The sequence below is a fragment of the Seriola lalandi genome, unplaced genomic scaffold, assembly GCF_002814215.2.
Source record: "Seriola lalandi dorsalis isolate HSWRI2012SDOR001 ecotype SW California unplaced genomic scaffold, Sedor1 jcf7180002054744, whole genome shotgun sequence".
Classification (NCBI taxonomy): domain Eukaryota; kingdom Metazoa; phylum Chordata; class Actinopteri; order Carangiformes; family Carangidae; genus Seriola; species Seriola lalandi.
This window is the reverse complement of record NW_019525297.1, coordinates 12,774-39,123: the sequence shown is the minus strand read 5'-3', so window position 1 is coordinate 39,123 and position 26,350 is coordinate 12,774. Positions and strand designations below refer to the sequence as shown.

Genomic DNA, 26,350 nt, shown 5'->3' with positions numbered 1-26,350 from the left:
TTTCTGTGGCATATTGTCATTACTGTTTTGATCTGCCATTGCATTGATAAGTTGATTTCAACCATGGCATGTTAAAATAGTAATCTATAATTTGTCATACAGTAAATGTGGTTTTGTCTTGAGAACCAGTACGTTAGAGCATGCAGTTATCATTGCAAGAGTTTCAATTCTTGACTTGCTTTAGTTCGAAACTTGGTTTGATTCAGGTTTTGTCCCAGGCACCTTTTATTAAAAAAGTGCTGATGTGGCATCTCAATATTTGAGACACTCGCACAACAGAGGAGAAACCTTAAAACAGAAATCAGTTACGACTCATGATATCTTAAGATTCAGCTCTTAAGGAATTAAATAATTTTTATTAGAATATTAATGTAATAAAATAAGAATAAAATTAATTAAACTAATTTAATAGTTTACAAATAATAATAAAAAGTAAAATCAATGTAAAAAATACTCCATACAAGTAAAAGTAAATGGGTATTGTCAGAAAAATAAACCTAAAAGAATCAAAAGTCAAAGTACTCATGCAGGCAGAAGTTATATTTATGTATAATATAACTTACATTATTATTACTGTTGCAGTAAAATAAAACAAGCTATTTTAAGATTATAGGTGTGCAGATGGGGATCATATTAAAAACTTTATAGACAAGTAGGTAGTTTTATGTAAATCAGTATATCATATTTATGATGTTATAATTTTCATTTAAAATCTTAACGTGTAAAGTAACTAGCAGCTATGTATTGGTGTCAAATAAATGTAGGCCTACTTATGTAAACTACAGTATTTACCTCTGGAATGTACCGGACTACAAATATCTAATATACAATGACATGGAAATTAAATTTAAATGAAGTTAAAAGAAAAGTTGTATAAAATTAAAACATCTTGCAGTTTCATTTTAGGTTGCTAAGGGGAATTTGTTCAAGGTTGCAAAATAAAGAGATACTGTACTGTACGACCTACTGCACTGTGGGACCTCGCCTGGTCCGCCGACCACACGTTGAACACCACCGTCCCAGGACATTTAGAAAAAGTGCATCCGAAGACCACGGAGGTTGTCCCACTCTCATCCAGCGGGCGGAGCTGTTGTCACAAGGAAAGTTACTGGAAAAGGAACCAGTCCAGTCAGTGTCGGCCACTGTTGGAAGAAGTTGTGCAACCACTGAAATCACCACGGACTGAGTTGAGAAATCAAAAAAACGTCACATGAGCTTTCCCGGAAACTCCAACTGTAACCTGCACTGACGACGAGCTGCCCGAAGCCGAAAACTTCACACTTAATGTCGGTATGTATGTTTATAATGTCAGGGAGTGAGCGTCAAAGTTAAACAGTGTTTTCATGCTGGTAGCTGACAAGCATCCATGTCATCCAGGCTGCTTCTGCCGTAGAATAACACTGATACTTGTTGTTTATAATAGCCTATAGTGCACATGATATTTGTACAGGTTTACTTTGAGGCTGGTTTCTGTCAAAGTGTTATTATATCAGATCCTGTCATAATAATAACATTAAGCACAGTAATTCACATTATTTTTCACCATCTGAATTTTCTGAAACAGAGAAACGGCACCCTGCCTTTTCAGGTAATGAACCGTTTGCAGAGCATCAAGTCTGTGCAAAGATCCCTCATGATGTTCGCCGCTCAGAATCTAGAGGGTGGATCGGGTTCGGAACAAAAATGTAGAAACGATGTTGGCGTTCGGGTCGGGTTCGGTCTCGTCCGCGGAAAAAAAGCGAATATTTGACTTTTGAGCTACTATTTAGGATGGGCTAGCCTACTTGTCATGATGCCTCAAATACTTTTTTTAGTGAAAATAGAACTGCTAATGACATTGCATAATGTGTGTTAAAACTATCTCCCCATGGCCTAAAACTGCATTTTTACGGTTGTTTACAAGGTGATCACACATGCGTAATCAGGGTAAACAGACAAGAAGTGACCATGGCAACATCAATTGTGTTACACGGTGCTTCAGCTTACACTCACTGATTATGGTTCGGTTCAGGTCGGGCTCGGTTACCGCTCCATCTGACTCGGGCTGGTTAGGAGAGAAATCTGTGAGCTCTGACAGAGGTATGATCTATACCTGTCATACACTGCAAAATCAATGAGGGGTATTCAAATTTGATATTAATTTCTGTGATTAAATATAACCTTGCTGCTGTGACTGATAGATTGTGAAATACAAGCTGACAGGTCTATCTGCTGGCTTTGTCTGATTTATTTTTCATTTAGTTTTGATTACAGTAACAACCTGCAGTTTGACATATGGCTATCAGGCCCTTATTGTTGCAGTGCTTAAAGCAGTGTTTGCTATTAAGTGAGAAACTGGCAGGAATGAGTGCAGGAGTGCTACCATATCCCAGTAACCCTGGCTTCTTGAGTGGACGGACAATACTGGGGGGCTGGTCCACTGAGCAGATTGCTGTGAGGCTAAGTATAACATGAATACAAGTAAATCAGCAGAAAGCGATGGCTCCCCTCTGTGACAATGGAGGCATTTCCCGCTGGGATGGACAGCAATCCCAACGGAGACCCAGGTAACAGGCTTTTAAAAGCTGTAATTGCTCAGCTGTAAATGGGAAACCTATGAACAATAACAGAGCTACAATTTCCTGTAATGATGGAATTATTTCTTTACAAGATGCTTTTATGCTGTTACGGACAAACAAAAGGAAGTGATAATCAATCTGTGTGGACTCCAGTTTGGGAGCATTATGCTCCTCCTAACCCTGGCTTACACAAATACTACATGCATGGCCTTTTCATGGGCAGGAAGAGCTCATTTTATAGTTGAAAAGATAAAGAGAATATGAGGGGCTCTCCAGGTTTTTTTTGGCTCTCCCTGCTTGTGGCCTTACTTGTACTGAACACAGTAGACTGTACTGGAATAGTCTGTGACTTTGGCTGCGTGATCACAGCATACCGGGCATGCCATCGTCCTTATACAAACAGAGTCTGGACCCCTGAGCTCATTGCTTACTGGTACTGATGATGAGGACTGTGTGGAAAAGAGAAAGAGATGGGGGATGTTCAGTAAATCACAGAGCTAAAACTGGGGCTATTACACTGACACTACATGCAGCATCAGCCAATGGCACAGCGGCCTCTTTTGGGTCATGTAGAAGTCCCGTCTAACCTGCAGTCAGACTCACAATTGGTGTGGTTCAGAGTGAAGCTGTTCTTTGAAGACTCATGCACCACAGGAAACAAGTTTATTTTTCTATAGAGGACTTTGTTGAATGAACCAGACTTCCTTCCCTTCCTGTGATCCCACCAGAAGCTGAGGTGGTGCTGAGTGTCATTATGAGATGTCGTCTCCAAGTGCCTCTTTCGTGCAAATCAAGTTCGATGACATTCTCTTCTACGAGAACTGTGGTGGTGGCAGCTTCGGAAGTGTGTACAGAGCCAGGTGGATCTCCCAGGACAAAGAGGTGGCTGTGAAAAAACTGCTCAAGATTGAAAACGAGGTAGGAGTCATAATTGCCTGGGCTTTTCATATACTTTTTAATTGATAGTATAGTAATCATTGTAATTGCTACCCCACTTAGTGGGATGTGGTGACTTCTGTACCTATCACTCATGGTCATTATACTCCCCCACTCTTAGACACGTGCTGCAAAAGAAACATTATTGCCAAATGAAAGCATGTATTTGGCCCAATTACAGAAGAGACTGTTCTTGAAATCCCTTTGAAAGCTCAGGCTCATTGTCCTAAAGACAAAAAAGAATTATCTTTGAGATCTTTTCAGGGAAATTGTATTACACATATAGGCTGGTGATAGGACATTCCGAAAATTATTCATCGTTTCTTTCATAAAATGGTAAAAGATCGCAGATATCCATTCAACTTCAGTCAAGTGTTGGAGAGATGATTGTTCACTGAAAATAATAACGTAATCCTTTCACACTGAACCAATTGTTCCTTTAATTGTAGTGTTTGACTACAATTAAATGAATTGGTTTTGTCAGGTTTCTGTTCATTCTTTGAATGCTGACACGTAAGGCTCTCTGGGCCAGTATATTTTAATACGTCTTTATAAACACCCTCCTTTTTTCTGAAATGTCTGAGCAACTCTTGGATGGATTGCCATGAGATTTGGTACAAACATTCATGTTCCACTCATGATGGCAGTCAAGTTTTTTCATCTAAAACCATCATCAGGTCAAAATTTTCACTTGTTTTTTGTCCTAATTAGCAAATGCTAATACTGTAAACTAAGATGGAGAACATGGTAAACATAATACCTTCTTAACATCAGCATGCTAGCTCAATGGCTGTTGACTTTTAGTCTATTGTTAATTGTTTTTTCAGACACTTAGATAATGATTTGCAGATGTTTGCAAGGAATCTTCGTTATGAAGAAAAAGATCCAATTATGTGTTGTCCTTGTGTGCTTATTTCTCAGGCTGAAATCCTCAGTGTCCTCAGCCACCGTAACATCATTCAGTTCTATGGTGCAATTGTGGAGGCTCCCAACTATGGAATCGTCACCGGTAAGTTATTTGAAATGATAAAGCATTCGTACTGACACACCAATAAGCAGAGTGCTACGGGACTGCATCATGTTAGAAAATGCAGCAGCTGAATCTGTTTGCACCAGTTGCACAGTTTACTCAACAGTGAATGCTGCAGAGGTTTCTATGGAAGCATTAGTGACTGCCAGAGGGTTCAGGAAGTGCGCACATTGATACACTAGTTGTGTGCCCATGTTTTTTTTTTGTCTGATTTAGAGGCTGAGAAGAATAATGCTCCCTCTAAAGCTCATGCAGACGTGGACTGTAGAAAACAAGGGGCCCACGATGCCTCTGCACAAACTTTCATCTAGCAGGAATGTAGAAGTTATCCCGTGGAAATGGCATTTAAAGTCTCCCTCAAATCAAAAATGTGTTTTACTTAGATGTTTGAGCTTCACTGTGCAGAATGATGTATGCACATAGTCTCACAATAGAAGCCTGTTGCCTCATTAATCTGTTAAGTTGTGTTCACCATAAATCTTGAGTGTGAATGGTGTACATGCAATCAGGAGTTTGTGACATCACAAGTTGTTTGGAAGCCACTCACGATCCATTGTACAACTTACACTAGTATATTGTGGAAATGTGAAACCTTCAGTGCACACACACTATATGTGAATTAACTTTTCTGTAAAGTGGGAGACATCTTGAGTCCAGCATTTAAATCAACAATATTGGATATTCGTAGATTCTGGATTTTATTCTGGAGTAAAAGTGATTTCAGAGAAAGGTGGGAAATCAAACTTTTTGTGAAAAAAACGTACAAGACACAAATTATAATTCAAAACAGGGTATTTTCTTATCTTATGAAAATAAACATAAAATTAAATAAAAGTACTCTTAAAAAAATTGGCAGTTTTTATTGTATTTTAAACTCTATCCTCTGCTGCTGCTGCTGCTGCTGCTGTGTTACAGCATATCTTACTATAATACCATTCATTTGAGCTCTGCTCCATGATGTGATAATAACATCTGCATTTGGATTTTAGACCTTCAGCTGGATCTGCTTATCTGACTGACATGCGGTCTGCTGCACATGTGATGCCACAGAATAATGATAATTAGCAATAGCTATAGCTGTAGCATATAGTATATGTGATTATAGCAGCATCTAATGATTAATTAAATTATTGATTAATCTGCCAATTTATTAATTAATTGAGTAATTTAGCCTATAAGATGTCAGAAAAAAATAGCAAATACCCATTTTAGTTTACCAGAATCCAACATGATGTTTTCAGATTCTTTGTTTGCGCAATAGTGTAAAACCCAAAGATCTTCCCTCTACAGTGATATAAAATAGGAAATCCGCTCATTTGAGAAGTTGGAAAAAGCAAATAAATTCCTTTGTGATTAATTCACAATTAATGATCAAAATTGCTGGAATTATCATTTCCTATCAATCAAAATTATCGAGTAATTGACAAATTGTTTAAGGCTTATACTTATACTTGTTTTAACACTATACTCTCAGTTACAACAATGTAATTAATAGCAGCCCACCAGGACTATTCTCTCTTTCTGTGCAGCAAAACAAAACAGACGTTTTATCTTGAATCAACAACAGATCCTCAGCAAAGTCCACAGCAGGTCTCAAGCAGCAGTTCAGTACAAACAGTTCAGTCTACATAGGAAGCTGTGTTATAGGCTCTTAACATGTTTACTCACTGTACATCAAAGGCTGAACTTCTGAGCCTCTTGGGGTGAGCTAACAAAGTTAGTTTCTGTTTTACTGTGCCATTATAAAAAGGTCTGTGACATTCAGGGATTGTTGCATGTTTGAGAAACCTACTGACTGCCCCACGGGTCATATATTTTTAATGCCTTGTCCATACTGCTACAAAGATCGCTCCCCTGCCAGGAAAACAGTAGAACACACTGAATGTAAATCATAACAGTCCCCACGCACATCCTGAACAGGGAGTATCAGCGCCTTTAATCATGTGGACAATACACAGCATCCAGAATAAATGAAATGAAACCGATAAACACAAACCCATGGTCCATATGTGTCCTCAATAAATCAAATGTGTTATTGAATACATTCAACAGTGATTTGTTTCTTTCTTATGACTATGGATGTTGTTACATTTCGCTATACCCATTGACATAAGCTTTCTTTAGCTGTTTGTATGCTTTTGTCTTTTCTCACAAACACCATTGGGAAGCTGAAACACTGACAGATTGTGCCTCTGATTTTCATTATTTACCTATATGTAAATGGTTTAGAAAGAACACTGCAATTGTTCTACACCTTTTCTATCTAGTTTGGTTTATCTGTATGTGCAAGTAAAGATACACACTGTTAAACATCAGAATTTTACGGAGAGAATATAGTGTAAACTGAATTTATATTACTGCAAAATTGGGAAACATTTATGCAGCAACTCGCGGTCTGTTGGGTTCACCACTGCTTTGTCCCTTGATGTAATCATTATTTTCCTCCATACATTTATATAGAGTGTATTTTCTCCCAGAAAATGGAATAAAAAGGATAGAAAAATAGTAAATAGAAAGCATGTGTCACTGTAGCTTTCTGATTATGTTGGCAAGAGGGTTGAAACTGATTTAGGGGTGTTATTCTGTAAGTGGAAATGCGCAAATTGAAAACTGAAATAAAAATAGCAGTGGTAGATGAATAAAGGAAACATGTCAGGTCAATTCAAGTCAAGACAATCATTATCATTCCATGAAGGGAAATTTGATGTGCAGCCAACTAAGGGCAACAACATTGCAAGATTGTAAGAATAATATAACAATAACACACTAAAAACACTTTAAATAACAATTAGCATTATAAAAAAAAATACTGGGGTCATATCAAATGCAAGGTGGTAAAATATTTTGATGTGCAAATGGAACTGGATCCAGTTCACACTTTTATGTCTCCTCTTTCTCAACTTGTAATGTTTAGCAAACACTTTACATGCGACTTTATACAGATGATAGTGGAATCAAGGGTTTTGTATCTCTTTATCTTCTCATGTTGCTAACAAGACAATACAACCAAAACAGATTCTTTCAGTGTAAAAGTTGTGTGAAAGGTTTAGAGGACTTTATAAAAAGAAATGAAAACCGGGAATCATTAACAGCTAAATGAAAGTATTTGAAGTTTTGATCACTACATTTGCGGTTTTTTAGAGCGAGACTTGCAGAACTGAACAAGTGAGAAAAACTTGTTGCGCATTGTTCCTTAGCAGCAGCTGTAGTATTTAGCAGCAGTGTAAGAGAAAGGTTGTGTTGGCGTCTTTATTTATCAAAGCAGAATCTAATTAGCACCACATACATGAAAAATGTTTATGGCCCTCCTGACCATGCCATGTCCACATTCATCAGCTTCGTTATAAATTTCCCCTGTCTGTTGACATACAGCATCAGGCCGGCAAGTTCTTGCTTTCTAACAGCCGGTACCTACAACCTGTTTGACAGGCCTGTGTGTCTCTGTTGACCTGCTGCAGTTTAACATTATCTGCTGTCACTCAGTGCCCTCATAAACTTAATGAATTATGGTTAGATATCATTTTGAAGTAAAGGTACATTTACCTGTTAGATTGATTGCAAGACTTTTTCACATAAGCTAATTCACTCTGCGGGGGTGGATGAGACTAAAATGAAAGTGCAGTTTACAACAGAGCCTCAAGTCATATAATCAATGGAATGTGGTTGAATGTATTCAAGTGCAAAGTACAGACGCAGACACAGGTGAAGTAAGATAAACTTTATTGTATCTGCATGTTACTGTATTTAAAACACACTTTCTACATCGGCTGTCTGTCACTTTACGCTACAACACAAAGAAACAAAAAGCCCATACAGAATTTAGACTCGTAAGAAGAAAAATTGGTTGGCACGCTTTATGATTGTTAATTAGACCCCTGTCTTGGTGCCTGTGCATGTTTACATTACTGTGTTTGGACATGATTGGGTTATTATACACAAACAGAGGTTTCCTGCTGTTTTAGTCGGTATGATAGTGCTTTTTAATCTTTATTCAAGCACTTTACTCAACAAGATAGCCTAGCAAAAATGTTCATTTGCCTTTATTTACAAGGCTTACTTCATTTACAAAGCTTCATCTCTTGTGGTAGTCATGTGAAGAGGATTTTGCAAAAGGCGACATGGTTGTCCCACTAGAAGTGTATAAAACCTTTGGAAAAAGAGTAGGAAGATTATTCCTTTGTGTTGTAGAAATATCAGAATTTGACAACAGATCTTGTCCTGAGGGCGCAGAGGGCTCACTCTCACTGTGATAAACTGAGCTCATCCAGGCCGGTGACAAGAGCAATCTAAACAAGACACTGTTAGCTGGCTTCCAGGAGCTGTCAAGCAGAATTTCAACTATCTATTGTTTTTACGTAATGCTGTCACATACTGCACAAATATTTATAATGTAGCACCTCAAAAGAACAGTTTTTCTCACCGTAAGATGTTTTAGCAGCACAAATTGTCACTCTTCACTTTTTCCAAAATGTCTTTTTCTACTTTTTGGTATCCGTCCCTCCAGATGATGCAAACTCAATCACATTTCTCCACAGAGTATGCAAGCGGTGGGTCGTTGTATGATTACCTGTCCAGTGATCAGAGCGAGGACATGGACATGGGACAAATCATGACATGGGCTGCAGACATTGCCAGAGGTAAATGTGACTATTATTTATCACCTTAATTATATTAGTGACTAGCGGCTAAACTGTTTTTTCAGGAGTAAAACACTGAGAGTAAGCTTTTTTTGCCCTGTTTACAGAATTTTACAAAATGACATGTTGCACTTGGTGGATGATGATAAAAGTTACTACAACGTTTGCAGCAGTTATAATACAACAAAGACAGCAGCTAAAATTTGAAAAGATGAATTTTAGAACTGAAGGCTGGTATGATATGTTTGTATTTTGTTGAATCAAGGCTTTATGAATGAAAAAGAGGCAATGCTACTTGTGTTTATAGCATTTTTTTTGATAGCAAACGGTTGTAATGAAACTATGAAACGTGCAAATAAACTATGTCACCAATGGCGAGAGTTTGGAGAAATGAAGCCAGAAACAATTGATTACACCTTCTTCACTGAAACATTTTCTGTTTCTATAGTGTCATTTGCATAAAAGTGGAATTGACAGTGATTAACTAATACAACCCAAGGTTACTAATCTAGTATTGAAAGGCAGAAGACCTAAGATTGAACCCTGTGGAACGCTTGTCTTGATGTTAAGAATTTCAGTGTTCACATCTTTAGCTATAACACCTTGAAAACAAGTTTTCAGGTCATATTTTAACCAGCTACAAATAATCCAGTTAAAGCCAGTTCCTGTAAGAATTTCAACATATTATGATATATGATATCAAAATTCTAATATTTAATAATAAGTTAATAATAAACAGCAGCTTTATGTTGATTTATGTAATTCAAACCAATGCTGAAATGCTGCTGTGCCATATTTCTGAAAGCAGATTGTCAGCAATTTAAATCAGAAATGTTGATAAGACTGACTTAGTTGTTCAAGTATTAAAAAATCCTACAAAGGAAGAAAGAATATTTGACGTTTTGCTGCTGGCTTTAGCCTTCATTTGTTGTCACTGTAGTCATTACTGATGTTTACACTGATAACCAGTTTTTGTGTGGTTTAGTATGTGCATGTTGACGTAGGCAGTGTAGGTGTACTTACAAGGAAATATAAACAAGGGTCATTCAGTCTTTATTTTCCATTTCTACTTAAGGCTGCTCTGGTTGTCCTTTGGCTCAGTTATTCTCTACAGTATTTCAAACATGGTTGGGTCTCTATTGGACCATGAGCAGCTGAAAGATGCATTACTTTCCTATATGATTAATCAGAGCTATTCATTTATATAGACAAGTAGAAACCTGTGTCAGAAAGGTGTTTCCAGTGATCTCCCTCTGAAAAACATCTCTGTATTTTCTCTTTAGGGATTCACTATTTACACTCAGAGGCACCAGTTAAGGTGATCCACAGAGACCTGAAGTCCAGGAATGGTAACAAATTTAATGTAACAGCATTATTTTACCATGTCCAAAACAAATATTAATTTGTTTTTACATTCATGATAGATATTCTTTGTGAATGCCTGCTTTTACTGACTTGAAAACCCTGTTTTCTCTTTCAGTTGTTTTAGCTGCAGACAAAGTTCTCAAGGTAGGTTTTTATATGACTGAGTTTGATGATATGCAGCTCTGCACAGTCAGTCACAGCTGAAAATGTAATTTTTTATCTATGCCTATCTGAATAGAATATGGGCATGAAATACTAGTATGGTATTTACCTACAGTATATGGACACAAGAGGGCAGTGACTAACTTAGCATTTACAAGAAACCACTGACAGCCTTAGCGTTATGCCTTACTGCTAAGAGAGAGAAGATTTATCTAAAGTCACGACAAAACTAAACAGTATTTTATCTTTTATTTGCAAAAGAGTTTCTATATTCTGGAAAACTGTTCAAATTACTCCAAACACATTTTGAAGCCTCATCAGGGACATTTCTGAAATAAACCAAGACCATAGTGTGCCAAACTACATTTGCCTGTGAGACTGCAGTGATGAAAATAGCAGGCCTGCATGATGTGATTACTGTAGAAACCCATATTTGTAGCATCTACTAAAACTAGCATCACATCCGTACTTTTTCAAAAGGGAAAAATTCTGCACTGCTGGTTTGATTGGAGCATATTAAGTATTACAAACATAAAGTAAGTACATCGATCACAGGAGGTTCCCAAAATGAATATTTTGATTTAGTTGCAAAATTCATTTAAGTGTCACTCTCTTATTTTCTTATCTTATATGCTATTTTGTCATGTGTGACGTATCCTTGCTTTTATTTTGAAGCACATTGAGTTTATGAAATGTATGAAATGTGCTATTTAAATAAAACTGACTTGACTCGACTTGACTCAGTTCCTATTTCCTCAGATTTGTGATTTTGGAGCATCTAAGTTCTTGACGCACACAACACACATGTCTTTGGTTGGCACGTTTCCGTGGATGGCTCCAGAAGTGATCCAGAGCCTGCCTGTGTCTGAGACTTGTGACACTTTCTCCTATGGTGTGGTGAGTGACAAGAAGGAAACTGATGCAGTATTTTTATTTCAAATTGTACAGTTCATTGTTTGGCACGTATTGCGCTCTTACAGAATAAAAACCAGGATTCATCAGACTGATGTTGATGGTATACATGTGTTGGACAGGGCCCTTTATTCTGAAAAGTAGCTGCTCTGCACAAACATTCTTACGTGTTAAAAGTTGGTCTCAGCCCAAGATTATTTAAGAAAATCTAGATGTTTAATAAGTCAGTTAGGAGTCACCATCGGATGACTGTGTTACATCTCAAAGGCAGAGGACACACGCTTTCAAACCAATCATTTTTTGAATATATTTATATATATATTTATTTTGGTTAACATACAAACTCCAAGCATGAGCTCCACGGATGGTTTACAGTTGTTAACATATTCTTTTTTAACATGTAAGTTATTTATTATCATTTATTATATTATTTTATGATGTATATTCCAAGTACTATATCTGATGTTGTCCACATAATTGTTATCATGGGGAATACATTAGCTTCCCTTTCCCATGTTTCAATATATTAAAGCATATGAAATGTTAATACATTGATGATGTGGAGTCTTTCAGAGGGATCAGGGAACTGTGAATAAAGTTGTGATTCATCTGATGCAGCTGTGACACATCATCTTTGGAAGTCAGCAACTGGCTTCCCTTCATGCATATCTGTGGGTAGACAAAAATGTAGTTCTTCGCAGCACTAGGGAATAACTTAAACTTTGCCAAAGTTTTACTTTTTTCCAAGAATTTGTTGGTTCATAAGTTAAAATTTTGGACAGTTTTGAAGACCTGTTGATTTGTGTCATTTCTCTGTAAATGATTCGACAATACTTTCATCGAACCCAGTGATAAGGTAGTCACTACGGCACATCAAATATCACAGTGACCACAGTGAGACTCACAGCCTGCGTTAAAACAATTCAGAATCAGTTTAATATATTTGAAGAAATTGCACAAAGTCAAGTCAACCAGTCCCACTTTTGGTTTCTGCATTTCTTTCTCTGCCTAAGTGGACAGTGACCTTTGCAGAAGTACTGCTTCTTAGACACTTATTGTGACTTTCTTATTCTTGAAACTCTTGTGATGTTGCTGTCTTAAGACATTTGGAAATACTTTTAAAATGGAAACCATTACCAGTTACCAGCTTAAACATTGCAGTCCCTTTTATACAAGAGTAAACTGAGGAGTAAAATTCCAATGCATTTTCAAAAAATATGTAAAAATTAGGTTTCCTTATATCTATGCAAGAGCGTACAAGCTAAACAGACAATGTTTATGATTGTAATGAGCACTTTTTATGCCAGAGTTACTGCAAAATGATTGCAGATTTAAGTATGCAGTTTACCCCCTCAGACACGTTTGTGAGGAACTGATTTCTATAGTAAAATACATACATGTAATGAGAGGCAGCTGGCAAGTGCAGAAATGCAAAAATAAGGTACACATATACAGTAAAACCCTTGGGTGTTTGAAAAATGGCTCTTCTCCATCTGTTCATGATCCAGTTTTTTTCTGAGATATCAACACAGGTTGTTAGTCCTGATGCTGCTGAATACCAATTGAAAAGAACTTATATTTTCAAGGGTGCAATGTTATTGTACTTCAGAAATCATGGCAGCCTGTAATCGATGTTGGAAATCTAAATGAAGGTTCTTGTCAATTTTGTATGTTGTATTTGGTCTCCAAGAGCGACGGATAAGTGTTTTTAATGGTTATTTGTATGTATGAGTATATGAATACCCATGCTAGATAAAACATAGATAAGATAAAACATACTTACCTGCTCAGCAATATTTATGTTGTGAAATCCCAGCATGTGGTGGAGCAAAACTGCTTGACTGTTATGGCAGTGCACATACATACACACATGTACAGTATGTGGGCTATTTCACAATGTTTGTCTCCTGACCCTGGCTCTCGATTTCTGTGACAGGTGCTTTGGGAGATGCTCACCCGTGAGATACCCTTCAAAGGCCTGGAAGGCTTACAAGTGGCCTGGCTGGTGGTGGAGAAAAATGAGGTAATATAGTGTGTGATTAAATGCATACACATATAATTCTGATCACAAGAACTAGGGATCATTATTGTCCAGATAAATAAACCTTTCATTAAACTGAGTCACTTTTTAGGTCTCATCAGTGTATGGTGGAATTTATACCTGTATAACTTGATAATTATATGTGTATATTGCAATGAACAGTTTCTAACTACATATATATCATTGTATTTTACAAGGATTTTATGTCCCTGGTTGTGGTTTAAGTGTGGAATATCTTGAAAGTTAAACAAACAGTTTGACATTTTTGGAATTATGCTTCTGCAGATTTAGATGAGAAGATCAATCCCATTCTCATGAATCAGAATCAGAATCTGGTCTATTGCCAAGTAGGTTTTCAACATACAAGGAATTTGCTTCACAGTAAAAGAAAAGAAATATAAAAATATAAAACTGTGTGTTAAATATGGAAATACAGAAACAGTGGTGGCACGATAGCATGCAAAGTCGTAGTACGTATGGTCTGTGCGCACATTGCTAGCTAACGTTTGCACAGTAGGTACATTGGCTGTTTGCAGTGGATAAACACTGACTGCACAAAAGGTCCTGCAAGTGGAATAGTACAATGCAACAATTTGTTTTACTTTCTTTCTGAACACACCTTTAAACTCACTGAATATGAAACTATATGTTTTGTGTGTCATTTGTGTAATCCGTACATAAACAGAAGTGTAAAAACAGGTTGAAATTTTAGGGGTGTATGGTACTATTTCTTAAGTGACAATGACTTCTTATATTCTTGATGTCACCATGAGGAAACCAGTGGAGACTCCAGGACTGAGCTAAACTAGCAGTTTCCCATTGTTCCCGGTCTTTATGCCAAGCTGATCAAACCAACTGTTTCATATTTAACAAACAGACCTGAAAGTGGAATCAAAGTAATCCTCAACATCAGCACCCCTTCATTTTAGTACCGTTTACTAACCAGCAGCTCATTTCGCCGACTCATCATGTGTGTTTCAGAGGTTAACCATCCCTAGTGGCTGTCCTGTCAGCTTTGCTGAGCTCATGAGGAACTGCTGGGCAGCAGAGCCAAAAGTGAGTTATCCACAAAGTTACATTAGCATGTGTATGAACAACTTATGTATGTTTTCATTTGAATCACATACAGAACAAATGTTTTTATGTTTATTTAGGAAAGGCCAATGTTCAAGCAGATCCTCTCTACTTTGGAGTCCATGTCTAATGACAGCCAACTTCCTCAACAGTGCAACTCTTTCCTTCACAACAAGGCTGAATGGAGGTAATGTGATCATCTATTCTCCAGCCCCAGTAAATGTATTTATAACCCCCTTTTTTCACTAATATACTGCCTCAGCCTAAGGAAATGTGAAACTGTTCAAAGAATGATGTGGAAATGTAGCTGATGGGGGCCGTGAAATACAAAAAGGACTTGAGATCGTGCATATAGATCTTTAATAATTACACTGATAGCTACATAAAGGCATGAAAACCTCCAAAGAATCATCCATCTGGATATACTTCCTCTCTTTACCCATAAGGCCCTAAAAATAATCATCATCTTTTTCAAGTAGAAGTGTTTAATTGGCCTGTATGAGCAGCTGGAGGTTTGGTGATGTTCAGCACAGCCTGAGTCTCAGCTGTTACTTTATTCTCTGTCTCCCTCTCTGCGGGGCTTGTCTGTGCTCTGAGGTTTTTCCTCAGAAGTTGTGCTGGTTGCAGCATGTCCAGGCAGCCATCTGCAGGTGGAGCAGGTTGGAGTGAATCTCAGTGCTGGAAAACAGAAACTGAGAACGTGTGACACAGATAGAAAAACCTGTTTTAGCCTAATGTTTCGTACTATAATCTTAACTGGCTCGAAGAGAAAGCTGAGGCGTGTGGTTGATCGGAGCAGGACGAAGCTTTATCAGAGGTGGTAGAGAGGTCTTATGTTGAGAGAGAGGAGGTTATGTTGTGCTCAGGTAGCTGATGTGCATTACCCAGAAACAGACAGTATATAGTCAGGCAGGCCATAGGTATTGGTGAAGTGCATGTTTTTCATTGTTTGTGGCTATGTACTTCGACTCATTGAACAAGAATGAAATAATGACTATCGGGTTAAAGTGCTGACTTTGTTGATCCATACTTGGTGCGCAGTGAAGGAACCATAGCCCGTTTTAAACTTGGATCTTTTATACAAAATAAATAGAGCTACAAAAACCTTATAAAATGTATCTGATGTGAACATAAAAACCAACAAATCAAAGCTGAAAGTCACCACTTTAAGCTCATAGTTATAATTTCATGTCAGTGCCCTGATACTTATAATACACTGTACATTTTACTGTATAGAGGTCAAATGCCAAACAGTAGTTCAGGTGTAATAGTTAAAAGCAACTGACACAACAGTTTCAGCATATTTCAGTGGTTGTTATGTCTTAATAATCGTTGGATTAATATCCTGTTTTATGTGAAATTATTTGGGTTGTAAGTTAATATAAATAGAGATGCACATTTAATTAAAAATCAAAGGTGTAAAACTAAATAGAAGTCTCCTGTTACAGCGAATCTGGACACAGCCCTGAAGAGGGAGTTATTATTTCCTTCCTCATCCTTAAGCAATTTACGAAAAGAGAATATGTTTGTGGAAAGGGCAGAAGATGTGACATGAAATCAGTGAAGGGTACAGGCTGATGTGAAACGCTGAGAAAGTTTATCAGGGAAAGTGGGAAGCAGGAGAACTAAAGATTTGGGAAGTGGAGTTAAGAGTGTAAATTGTGCGAATTGTGAAGCGTCATGGGGGGGAGGAAGCGGTGGAGTAAGGATGGGCCTTCCTGCCTGCATGGGCTTCATGTGTTTGTGAAAAGAGAGTGTGGGAAAGCAAGTTTTTGTTGGGCTGAAGCTAAGCACAGATTTCCACAACACACTGTGCAGCCCCACCTGCTGGGCAAAACAAACTTCCTCAGTGTGAAGTGAGCATGAGACGTTGTCCTGTCCTTGGCATTCAAAGCATCAGACACACTCTAAGCCTAATCACCCTCTGCCTGCAGGGCATCACTGGGCAGTTTACAGAAGAGTTTAATTTGGTTTTGGTTTTATTATGTGTCACTGCTTACTGTCCCAGCACTCTAAATCTGTCTAATATGATGATGTTGTATATGTTTCTTACTGTCTGTAACTAAACTTACTACTATAACTTCTAAAAATCTAGTGGAAATCCCAAAGTTTCCAAAGATGCAAAATATTTACATTTAATGGGATGATTCAGCCATAAAAAAAAGTGTCTTGGGTGTTGAATATTGGGTGTTTGAATATTTCACTGAAGTCACACAAGCTACATGCAAAACAGAATATATGCTGCATGCTGTGTATGATAGCTTGGATTGGATTTTTATCTGTTAAAAACATTGGTAGCAGTGAGTAACATGTTCCTGCTGAATGATGAAATGTAGTTTATTTTGAGTCAGTTGCACATACAACGTCCTGCTGCTGTAAATACCCATTAGTGCATCTAATGCATCAGTGACTGAAAATAGTCCCCAATAAATGCACTATTCATCCAGTCAGAGAAACTTTTTAGAGCAGTTTAAGGACATGAGGTGGCCTCTTTTAAAAATATACATTAGCGACCTATAAAGATTGACTTCTTTAGTATGTGCTTGGGGCTGAGTTTCCACAGACCGGGTAGGGAAGCTGGAAAGTAATGAAAGACGGACTAATATTATATTCTTGGTTTTGGACTTTCCTGCTGTGCACTGTAGGTGTGAGATTGAAGCTACACTTGAGAGACTTAAGAAGCTGGAGAGGGACCTGAGCACTAAAGAACAGGAGCTGAAGGAGCGAGAGCGCCGTCTAAAGATGTGGGAGCGCAAACTCATTGAACAGTCCAACAGCCCGGTGAGTTCCTCGCTATCCGCTCTTCACCTTGGTTCACCTTGTCCCCCGGGACAGCAGCCGCACACCGTCAAGTGGTCACAGCAGCAGCACCACCTCACTTTTACATTGCTGTTCACATGTGTATTCCCTGGTTTCCTCACTCGCATTAAGAGAAGGACAGAATTTTCCTGATCTTTCTCTGGGGTGAAGTGGAAATGGGAAAGCAGTGAGATGAAAATAAAAAGCGTGGAATGAGAAGGAAGGGGAAGCACATTATGAGAACATTATGGTTAGTAGACACCATTGGCAGTACTGCATTTATATGCAGTGTAGTGCATGGCAGAAGAATTTGTTTTGGATTGTGAGCATCCAGTCTCTTCACGGTTTTGCTGTTTTCTTTGCTGTTTCTCTGCATTCTTTTTGTTTTGTTTTGTTGTTTTTTTTGCATGCAAGGTTGATGTGCAATAACACCACACTCAACACTGTGGATTATAATATGACTGATTATAGTAAGATGTCAGAAAGCAGTAAAAAAAAATTGCATATTATAATTTCCCCCAGGCCATTGTGACATTTTCAAACTGTTTTTTTTATCTGACCAACAGTCCAAAACCCAAAGATATTCCTTTAACCACTGTAAGTAACAAAGAAAAGCATCAAATTCTCACTTTGGAGAAGTTAGAAACCAACATTTGGCATTTTTGCCTGAAAAATGACACGACACGATCAATCGATAATCAGAATATTTGCAGATTAATCTTCTATGAATTGACTAATCAGTCCAATGTTTATCCTACTTTTCACTGGTGTTTTTGTGAATGATACAGTGATTTATCTCAAACCGCATGGCGCAGTGGTGTACAGTGCAGATGGAAAACGTCACTCAACAACACACAATTTCTATAGTTTGAGTTTGAGTGAACAAAACCTTTGAATCAAATACACTGGAATCATTTCCTATATTTCCTTCCTTGTTCTATCCTACCTTTACTCCACTGCTCCGCTCTTTTAACCTCCCCTTACCGTCTGTTTTCTAAATCACATCCTGTGTTGGGTTTAAAATTGTCCACTTTCCTTATTTACACTTTATTTTGTGGATTGAAACTGATTACTTACTTCCTTTTCTTTTCTATCCTCTCTCTTTTTTTCTTTTACCCCTCTGTCCCTGCTCTTCACCTGTCTCTGCCTCTCAGCTCTTCTTACCTGTGGCAAAAAAGATAAGCGCTAAGTCGTTCTATCAGTCAAAGACGGAGGAATCAAACAGTTCACAGATGTCGTGTCAGATCACAACCTCCAGTAACGAGGAGGTGAATCTGCAGTCCGTGATGAAAGGCTTTGGGGACATGTTTTCAACGGACTTCGCCGGGCCTGTCCTGCACTCTGGCATGCAAGTCAACATGCAGGCAAAGCAGAACTCCTCCAAGTCGAGCTGTGTCAGAGAAGGACACAAAATCAACATGACTCTGGGGACAGGAGGCTTCACATGGTCTGACGACAGTGAATAAACCTCTCCGATGTTTGGTGTTGCCACAGCTGCGTCTGTCAAATACTGTGATCTCACATTATTAGTGTTGTGGAAGCACTATTTCTTAACAAATTGCTTGTTAAGTCACGTTGATTATTTTGTCATTTCAACAATCATTACCTAAAACCTGTCTTGGTAAACTGTTTCTTCTGCTGTTCAAGTTGTATTAATGATGTAAATTCAGTAATAGATCAGTGTAGCGCAGAAGCATATTATAGAATATATTTGAAACCCTCCACCTATGGATATTATGGATGTAATTTACTGTATGCCTAATGTACTGGATGTATAGTGCCATGCTGTGAAGAAAGAGCCTCATGAGCCAGTTGCTTAGAGAAGGCCAGGCTTTTATGATGAAGTGACATTTTGCTGACATTAAGATTGGCCAATTTGTTCTGGACGTGGTGGAGTGCAGTTGTTGAGACGCAGGATGAGAAAGGACATGTTTTTTCCTCTGACTGACTCAGGTTCAAAACAGCGGGAGAGGGACTATGCTGTGCAACTGTCAGTTTCATTCTCTCATTTTACATTTTATTCTTCCTGACAGACTTCTTCCTGAGGCCAAAGAGACTTTAAAAATATAAAAGACATTTTTTTTATAATAATAACAATGTTTCTGCACTAGTGGCTAATAATTTCCCTCTATAGATGCATTTTACATACCGTATCAAACTCTATAGTCTATCAGAATATTAGCCTCAAGACCTGCACTTTACAATAGAGAAAATCGTATTAGCATGAGTGTTCAGTTACTTATTATGCTTCATCTGGGGGAGGGACATGCTTCCTTGAGCATAACCCATTAAATTGTCCCCTTCACTTGTTATCATCAGTCAGTCTCATGAGGATGTAATCCTCTATATTCCTGTGTTGTTGCTTGTTAGCTCCCTGCCACAAGCTAATATTCCTATTCAAACATTGTCTGTACTCTTGTGCCATCAGGCCCTAGACATATTAGACCAGACATAACAATTAACACAGACTCTCACCAATATTTACATTTCCCCGTGTGAAATGGAGCCACATCCTGAAACACTCAACCTCCACACTTGAGCTTCCACTGAAGTCACATGACAAGCAGCTTCTTGATGTGATTTATTTTCCTGCATCCTTCATTGTTTTGTCAATAAATCTGTTTCTTTCAACTCTCTCTACATACCTGTCTGTCTTAGATTGATTTCATTACTTTACATGTTTGAACAAACAGTGACAAAAAGACAAATGTTTTATGAGAATTATTTTGTGCTGCCACTTTTATTACCAAACTGTTAGAACACAGAACAGAGCGCGACTGACAGCATTTTAGTAAGATTTAAAATATATTTCTTCACTCTTCATTTTTGTTCAGCTTTTTCTTGTGGTACCAACTTCATACAATCAGACCAGTATTCCTGACCTGGTTACCCATCATCCATTAGTCCACATGGGGGCAGAATTGTGTGAACTAAACCCAATTCAAAGTCATTTTCTCTCTTTTTTTTTTCTTTTTTTTTTTTTTGCAGTTTCCACACACACATCATGAACATGAAAAGTATGTCCCCATTGTAAATTTTAGATTTTGGTATTGTTTGTCAACTGCATGTCATGGATCTCATTAAAAGAAGCATGACAGCACATTTTTGAAACACAATATATGTTCTGCTCAGTCACTCCAATGAGATTTTGGCAGCGGCAGAGTGTTTCTGAATCTGTTTACTTCTGAAACTGCAGCACTGGAGGAGGCGAGTAAACGCTGCAGGGCTGAGTGGCTTTATGAGGCGGCAGGCTGCACCAAAATGTATGGCAGCGACAGAGTGACTGTGTGTTGAGACCGACGTTCACTTCCTAATCTGAGCTGTTTTCAGATGTCGTGGGAAGAAGACAGTGAATGGGGATTACTCATTCATTTAGTCATCTTTCCCCCAATTTTCCATTGCATTATTTCTGTCATTACACGCCAGTCTCATGATCACAATGATGAAATCTTTATTTTGGCCAGCAAGTTTCTGCCTGATTGCATTTAATGAGCAATAAATGACTTATCATTCAAATAGATCACGTTAGATCAGTCAGATGGACATTTCGGTTTGGTATAGACCATTAGAGGCAAGTCTTAATCACACAGCACAATAACCGGAAAAGTAATGGCTTTGAAGACATGAAAAACATGGCTATTTTCCATTTTAATAACATTTACTTAACTTTTGTGATTTTTTTTTTTTTGTGTCAGAAAGACAGACATGATGTCTGCATCCATCCATATTGTACTGCTGCTACATCTATTTGTCTTGTGTTTCTGTGCAGTTGCTGCCCACCCTTGATATCTATGCCTGGACTGAGGAGCATGTGGTCAGTATCAGTGTATTTACTGTGTCCTACTAACTTCTGTCAATAACATTGCTATTGAAAACTAATGTGGCGATTTTATTTCTTTAGTATTTCTGGATGCAGCAAATATTCTCTGCAGGTGTGTTTGTTTACTCTCTGAAGTTCTACACTATAAGATCATCTTTAATTTGACTTTGGCACCTTTAAGACACTTTATTTTGTGCCCTTTGGTTTAAAAAGGGGCTGTTTCATTTTCTTTCTCAGGGGAAGGTACATGTGACATGCAGCTGTACGCGGACCTGTTTAAAGAAAATCACATCACTGGAAAAAGATTGCTGTTGCTCACAGAAAACGACATGCGGGACATGGGGGTCAGGTCCAAAGGTCACGTTATGCACCTTAAGGCAAGACACAGTCAACCATTAACCAAAACTGTTTTTTTTTAACCCTCATATAATTGACAGAGTGAGTCTTTGCACATTGATGTTTGGAATTACAGTGAATCTTACATTTTCTCTTTTGCAGGGTGAAATTGAAAGGCTCACAAATGATTACCTTGGGTTCGTCCACTTCCCACCACTATTTAAGGTATGGAGTTTTTTCTCTTTCGTCAGGAAGTTGTATCTGCTTTTCAGTACATAATTCAGCCCATGATGTACATGTTTCCCCCTCAGGGTGAGCTGGAAAAGGAGGTGGAAAGGAGTAAAACAGTGAATCTGGAGCTGGTGTTCGGGTACCACTGGAAACCAGGAACTGGGAAATCTGTAAGTTTGCAATAAAGCACACACAGGCACACACACACATGCACGCACACACGCACGCACGCACGCACACACACACACACACACACACACACACACACACACACACACACACACACACTGCATTAACATAGTCTGCAGCTGTGAGCATGTGATGAAACTCATCACTGGCTCTGTGAAGGACAACTAAAAGATTAGGGACAGTCAAAAAGAAATGTCCTATCTGCTTTGATCAGGGTTGGTATACAATGCTCACATTTTCAATTTCAAGTTTGGTAATAATTGTTACTTAGTGAATAGATGTACAGTATCATGGTTTTGCCATGATTGAATCAGCCTCCTTCTACTGAGGCTCTTTGTTCTGAGGATTCATGATGATGGATGTTACACTGACCACTGAAGGCATCACTAGACATGTATAAAAACCTGAAAAATAAACATCTCATTCTCAGCCATCTACCACATCCACCTCAACTTGCGCACAGCCCTTTGTTAGGGTCTCAAACTGTGGAGAAAGGGTGGCTCTTCACTTGCTGTTTGAATTTAATCAAAAATAGCCCATTTAGCCAGAAGTCATTTTCTTTTTAAAAGGCAAACGTTATTTAATCTTTCAGCTGTTCATTGTCCCATCATAAATAGTCCTCTTTCAGTGTGTTCGGCAGGGCTGAAACGAGCCTGCTAATTGCCTCCCATTTCTTCTGACATGTGGTGGTTTAGTGGGTAGAAAACACAGCAGGGAGAAGGAAACAGGAGGCTGAGAAAATGAGAGCTAATTATTTTCCCCTGCCTGGTGTCAGGTTCCGTGTCAGCCTTGTTTTTACAAACTGGAAGGTTTTTTGCACTAAATAAAACAAACCCGCACTGCATTTTTTTCTTCGCCCCTCTTTGCTGGCGATGTCATGGAAGCAGCTGCACTTCTCAAAGACAAAATGAGGGCCTGCGATTGTGCGGCCACCATCTGACAGCCACTGAGGGTCCCCTACTAATGAGGATATCACCGTGCAGCCAAGTGAAAGGTGCTGAATTATGTATGAGTTGTCATTAGACGCACTCGGTGCCTAGGCATCATTACCAGACATTGTTTCTGCTGGAGTGATTAGACTAGCATGGACCTGGGAGGCCCGGTGCGACCGTCCAGGGCCGACACCAGGCCAGCGCGGGGGCCACTGGTGTGTTTCTGAGCCAGAGGCTTGCTGAAGCTTCCCCTTTGAGCCGCTTCCAGTCCCCGAGGACGATGCAGGAGAGGGCGAAGGCTCCACAGACGAGTGTGTTAGTGCCACTCCTCTGATGTCTTTCTCTGTGATCACTACACAATGGATTGGCCTGTGCCGTGAACCCTGTGTGGTTAAGCAGTGACCTGTGGCTTCGTGGTCGGCTTTTGGGGATTGGCACAATCATTACTGCTTCGTCAGCATTGGTTATGCAGGAGAAGAGGGTTGGGGAATTGTTCAGATTTGTGCCTCCTAGTGAGGATTTGATGTGTGCCGCATGCAACAATTCATGAGGAAAAATAAAGATTTTTCACCCTCACCAATCCCCTGTTCCAAAAAAATAATCATTGACCCTGCTGAGATTAATTAATAAATAAAAATTTTATATTTGACAAGGAATATTATAATGTCTGTATAAAACTAATTTGTTTCTTTCTCTATGCCTTAATGATTTTAGAAAATAACACAGTTCTCACTAAAATGTAAAGGACATTGAGACAGTAGAAAAATGTTTTCCAATGTTTAAAATATGTTTCATGAATAAAGTGTTACCCTGTGCAAATATTGCATACAAATTGCATTTGATATAATTGTTCATTTTTTTGTATCCTTGTAATTTATTTTATCTTATTTTTATGTTATAATTTCTTTTCTCCCCCCACAGAATGATGCTGTGTCCAGTAACTTGCCACTACCATTAAACTACCTCTAGGCTGTGCTGTTGGTTTATGTACAAGAGTAACCAAGTTCTCCACACAGAGTAGTGCAGTTGTGAACTTTTCCATATAATCAGGGGTTGTTTTTGAGTGTACCAGAGAATCTACATTATGACTCTTTTCTTTCAAGGACTGCAAATGGAAAATGTACATGGAACTTGATGGAGATGACGTTGCAGTAACCTACATCAAAGACGTAATCTTTAATGCCAACCAACGGGATGTGGAAGTCCTACGGATGACTAAGGTGTCGTCAGACATACATTACCACTCATGATTTAATCAGTGCTAAATGTTGACTGATCTAATTGGTCGCGTTTTACCCACAGGATTGTTGTAGTGTGGATTCTGTTGTCAGATTTTTTAATGAACCAATGTTATTACAATGCAGCCACCTTTTGTGATGGACAAATGGATCGTTGGAATACAACAGAACCAGAAAGTGGACTACATAGTCAATTATGAGGTGAGTCAATTCAGCTGCTGTGGGAGGCACCTGACAAAACAATGCGTATCTAAATCAAAGGCAGTCACAGAAACCTGGGCAACAAATACAAACATATTTGACACCAAATATCCTCATTTCCCCTTTTGACTTGACACTTCAGAATGATGTGAAGTCACCAAAGAGTACCAGACACAGCTTCCTGATGACGTGGAGTCTCACTGGTGGACAAGACGAGATCAAGACTGTGGACCTGGTCATCGAAACAGCACCAGTTAACATCGACTGGAACGTCAAGGACAGGTGTAACTCTGGTAATGTTTGATTTATAGTTCTAGTTTTATAGTGTCAAAGCAACGTTTTTCACTGCTGGACAAATAAAGATTTTGGCTCTTGAATTTTCAAAAAATGTAAGATATAAGGAATATGTTTATCAGTATTTTTTATCAATGCTTATCTTCTGTTTTAGATATTGATCCCATATGGATGTACAACGTAAGGTTAAGGCAGATGAATACCCAGAAATCCCTGCAGCCGACTACTGCTCGGACTGCCTTCTCTAGCTCTGATGCCCGCACTCTGCCTCAGTTCCTGTCTGCACATGAAAGCCAGGAGTTCTCTTATGCTGCAGCTGTGCGTCGCTCTCCAAACCGTGTCCACGCATCTCACTGGATTGACTCACGCAGCTCCTCGCCAACTGCTAGTCTGTCAGCCAAACTCTCGCTGCTCCATCTGGGGTCAAAGGGCAGCAGTCCTTCCAGCACTACATCAGAGAGCACCTCAGAGAGGGAACGAGAGCGCCCACTCAGTGCTGGAGCAGTGCATGACCACCACCGCAGAAACAGCTACTTTGGCAACACATTAACTGTGGGAAGGGAACAGGGTAGGGGGCATGCATGGACCAATAGTAGAGGAAGCTATATTCATAATAAAACCGGCAAAACCTTACGACAGCCAGGGAGGCCACGGTCCAGCAGTTACAGTGTCACATCACAGAACCGCCCACCCATGATACCAGGTATATTGTCTGTGACAGAAAACCCCAGTGAGGATAAAGAAGGGGCCAAATCCAGCGATGGAGGGTGGATCAAAGTGGAGCGACAGAAAAGATTACCGCGTCAGGACAATAAACAAGTCAGAGGTCGACAGAGGAGAGGCGGCAGGGGAGGGCGTGGTGCTGGGGGAAGAACTTAATGTGGGCCACACGTACTGACAGCTCCTTGTACGCTGAACATGTCATGCACTGAAAAGGTTTTGCATATCAATTATGTCTATTTACTTGCTCAAAAATGAACTGCTTGTTGTAAGAGAATCACACTGATGCTTATGCATGACCAAATAAGATTTTATTTTTTAAAATCTGTCTGGTTGATATAAATAAGCCTATACTCTAATTATTATTATAAAAATGGACAATTCAGTCTTCTTTATTTTTCTTTCCACTGAATGGCAGGTGGCATCCAGCAATAATGTTGCATAAAAAATTGTATATCTATTTATTTATTACATTTATCATATACCAGTTTCTTACAAGTAACCAAATAAACGGTGTTACAATGCCACATTCAAGGTTAAATAAAATTTTCAGACTAGTTGTTTCCAATCCATTCTTTCTTGGGTGTGTCTGTTTTTGTATGTATTTTTGGCACTGATATAGTACATGATCTACTGACTCAGCTGTTTAATGGTCACATAAATTAAATGTTTTGTTCAGTCTGGTATGGTGTCCCACCCCATTCTTATTACTTCGCTTCCCTTGGTGTTTCAAGTTGTTCCACTCTCTGCTGTTTACAAAAACATTTTGCCCTGTTTTTGTTTCATCTGGATTTTGTTGCCAGACTTCAGTGATGGTGCTCCCATCTGTATTAAATTAAATTTCCATATCTCCTTGTTTCAGTGCCTCCTTTGCC

General features: G+C 38.7%; 1 protein-coding gene across 3 annotated transcripts; it reads left to right on the top strand.

Annotated features, from left to right (window-relative positions):
- Positions 1–1,140: 1,140 nt before the first annotated feature.
- map3k20a (mitogen-activated protein kinase kinase kinase 20a) lies at positions 1,141–26,323 on the top strand. Of its 3 annotated transcripts, none has more exons than XM_023424585.2 (20): positions 1,141–1,290; positions 3,287–3,476; positions 4,416–4,503; positions 9,060–9,161; positions 10,445–10,510; positions 10,642–10,670; positions 11,448–11,585; positions 13,537–13,623; positions 14,623–14,697; positions 14,796–14,902; positions 17,361–17,496; positions 21,284–21,328; positions 21,416–21,446; positions 21,572–21,711; positions 21,833–21,895; positions 21,982–22,071; positions 24,126–24,242; positions 24,387–24,461; positions 24,604–24,754; positions 24,910–26,323. In XM_023424585.2, exons 2-20 carry the CDS (start codon positions 3,318–3,320, stop codon positions 25,632–25,634), a joined length of 2,424 nt encoding a protein of 807 aa, XP_023280353.1. In that variant the 5' UTR covers positions 1,141–1,290; positions 3,287–3,317; the 3' UTR covers positions 25,635–26,323. The 3 variants fall into 3 exon arrangements, with proteins under 3 accessions (XP_023280353.1, XP_087034973.1, XP_087034974.1); XM_087178847.1 differs by having other exon boundaries at positions 21,548–21,711; XM_087178848.1 differs by having other exon boundaries at positions 1,143–1,290; positions 3,290–3,476; positions 21,548–21,711.
- Positions 26,324–26,350: the final 27 nt, after the last annotated feature.

What these genes read in the sequence shown, in the direction of transcription:
- map3k20a (XM_087178847.1), top strand. Translation starts at nt 3,318, where the DNA reads ATGTCGTCTCCAAGTGCCTCTTTCGTGCAAATCAAGTTCGATGACATT. An exon ending in ACACTTTCTCCTATGGTGTG is followed by an intron (nt 11,586 to 13,536) that starts GTGAGTGACAAG and finishes TTTCTGTGACAG; the next exon opens with GTGCTTTGGGAGATGCTCAC. An exon ending in AACCAGGAACTGGGAAATCT is followed by an intron (nt 22,072 to 24,125) that starts GTAAGTTTGCAA and finishes TTTTCTTTCAAG; the next exon opens with GACTGCAAATGGAAAATGTA.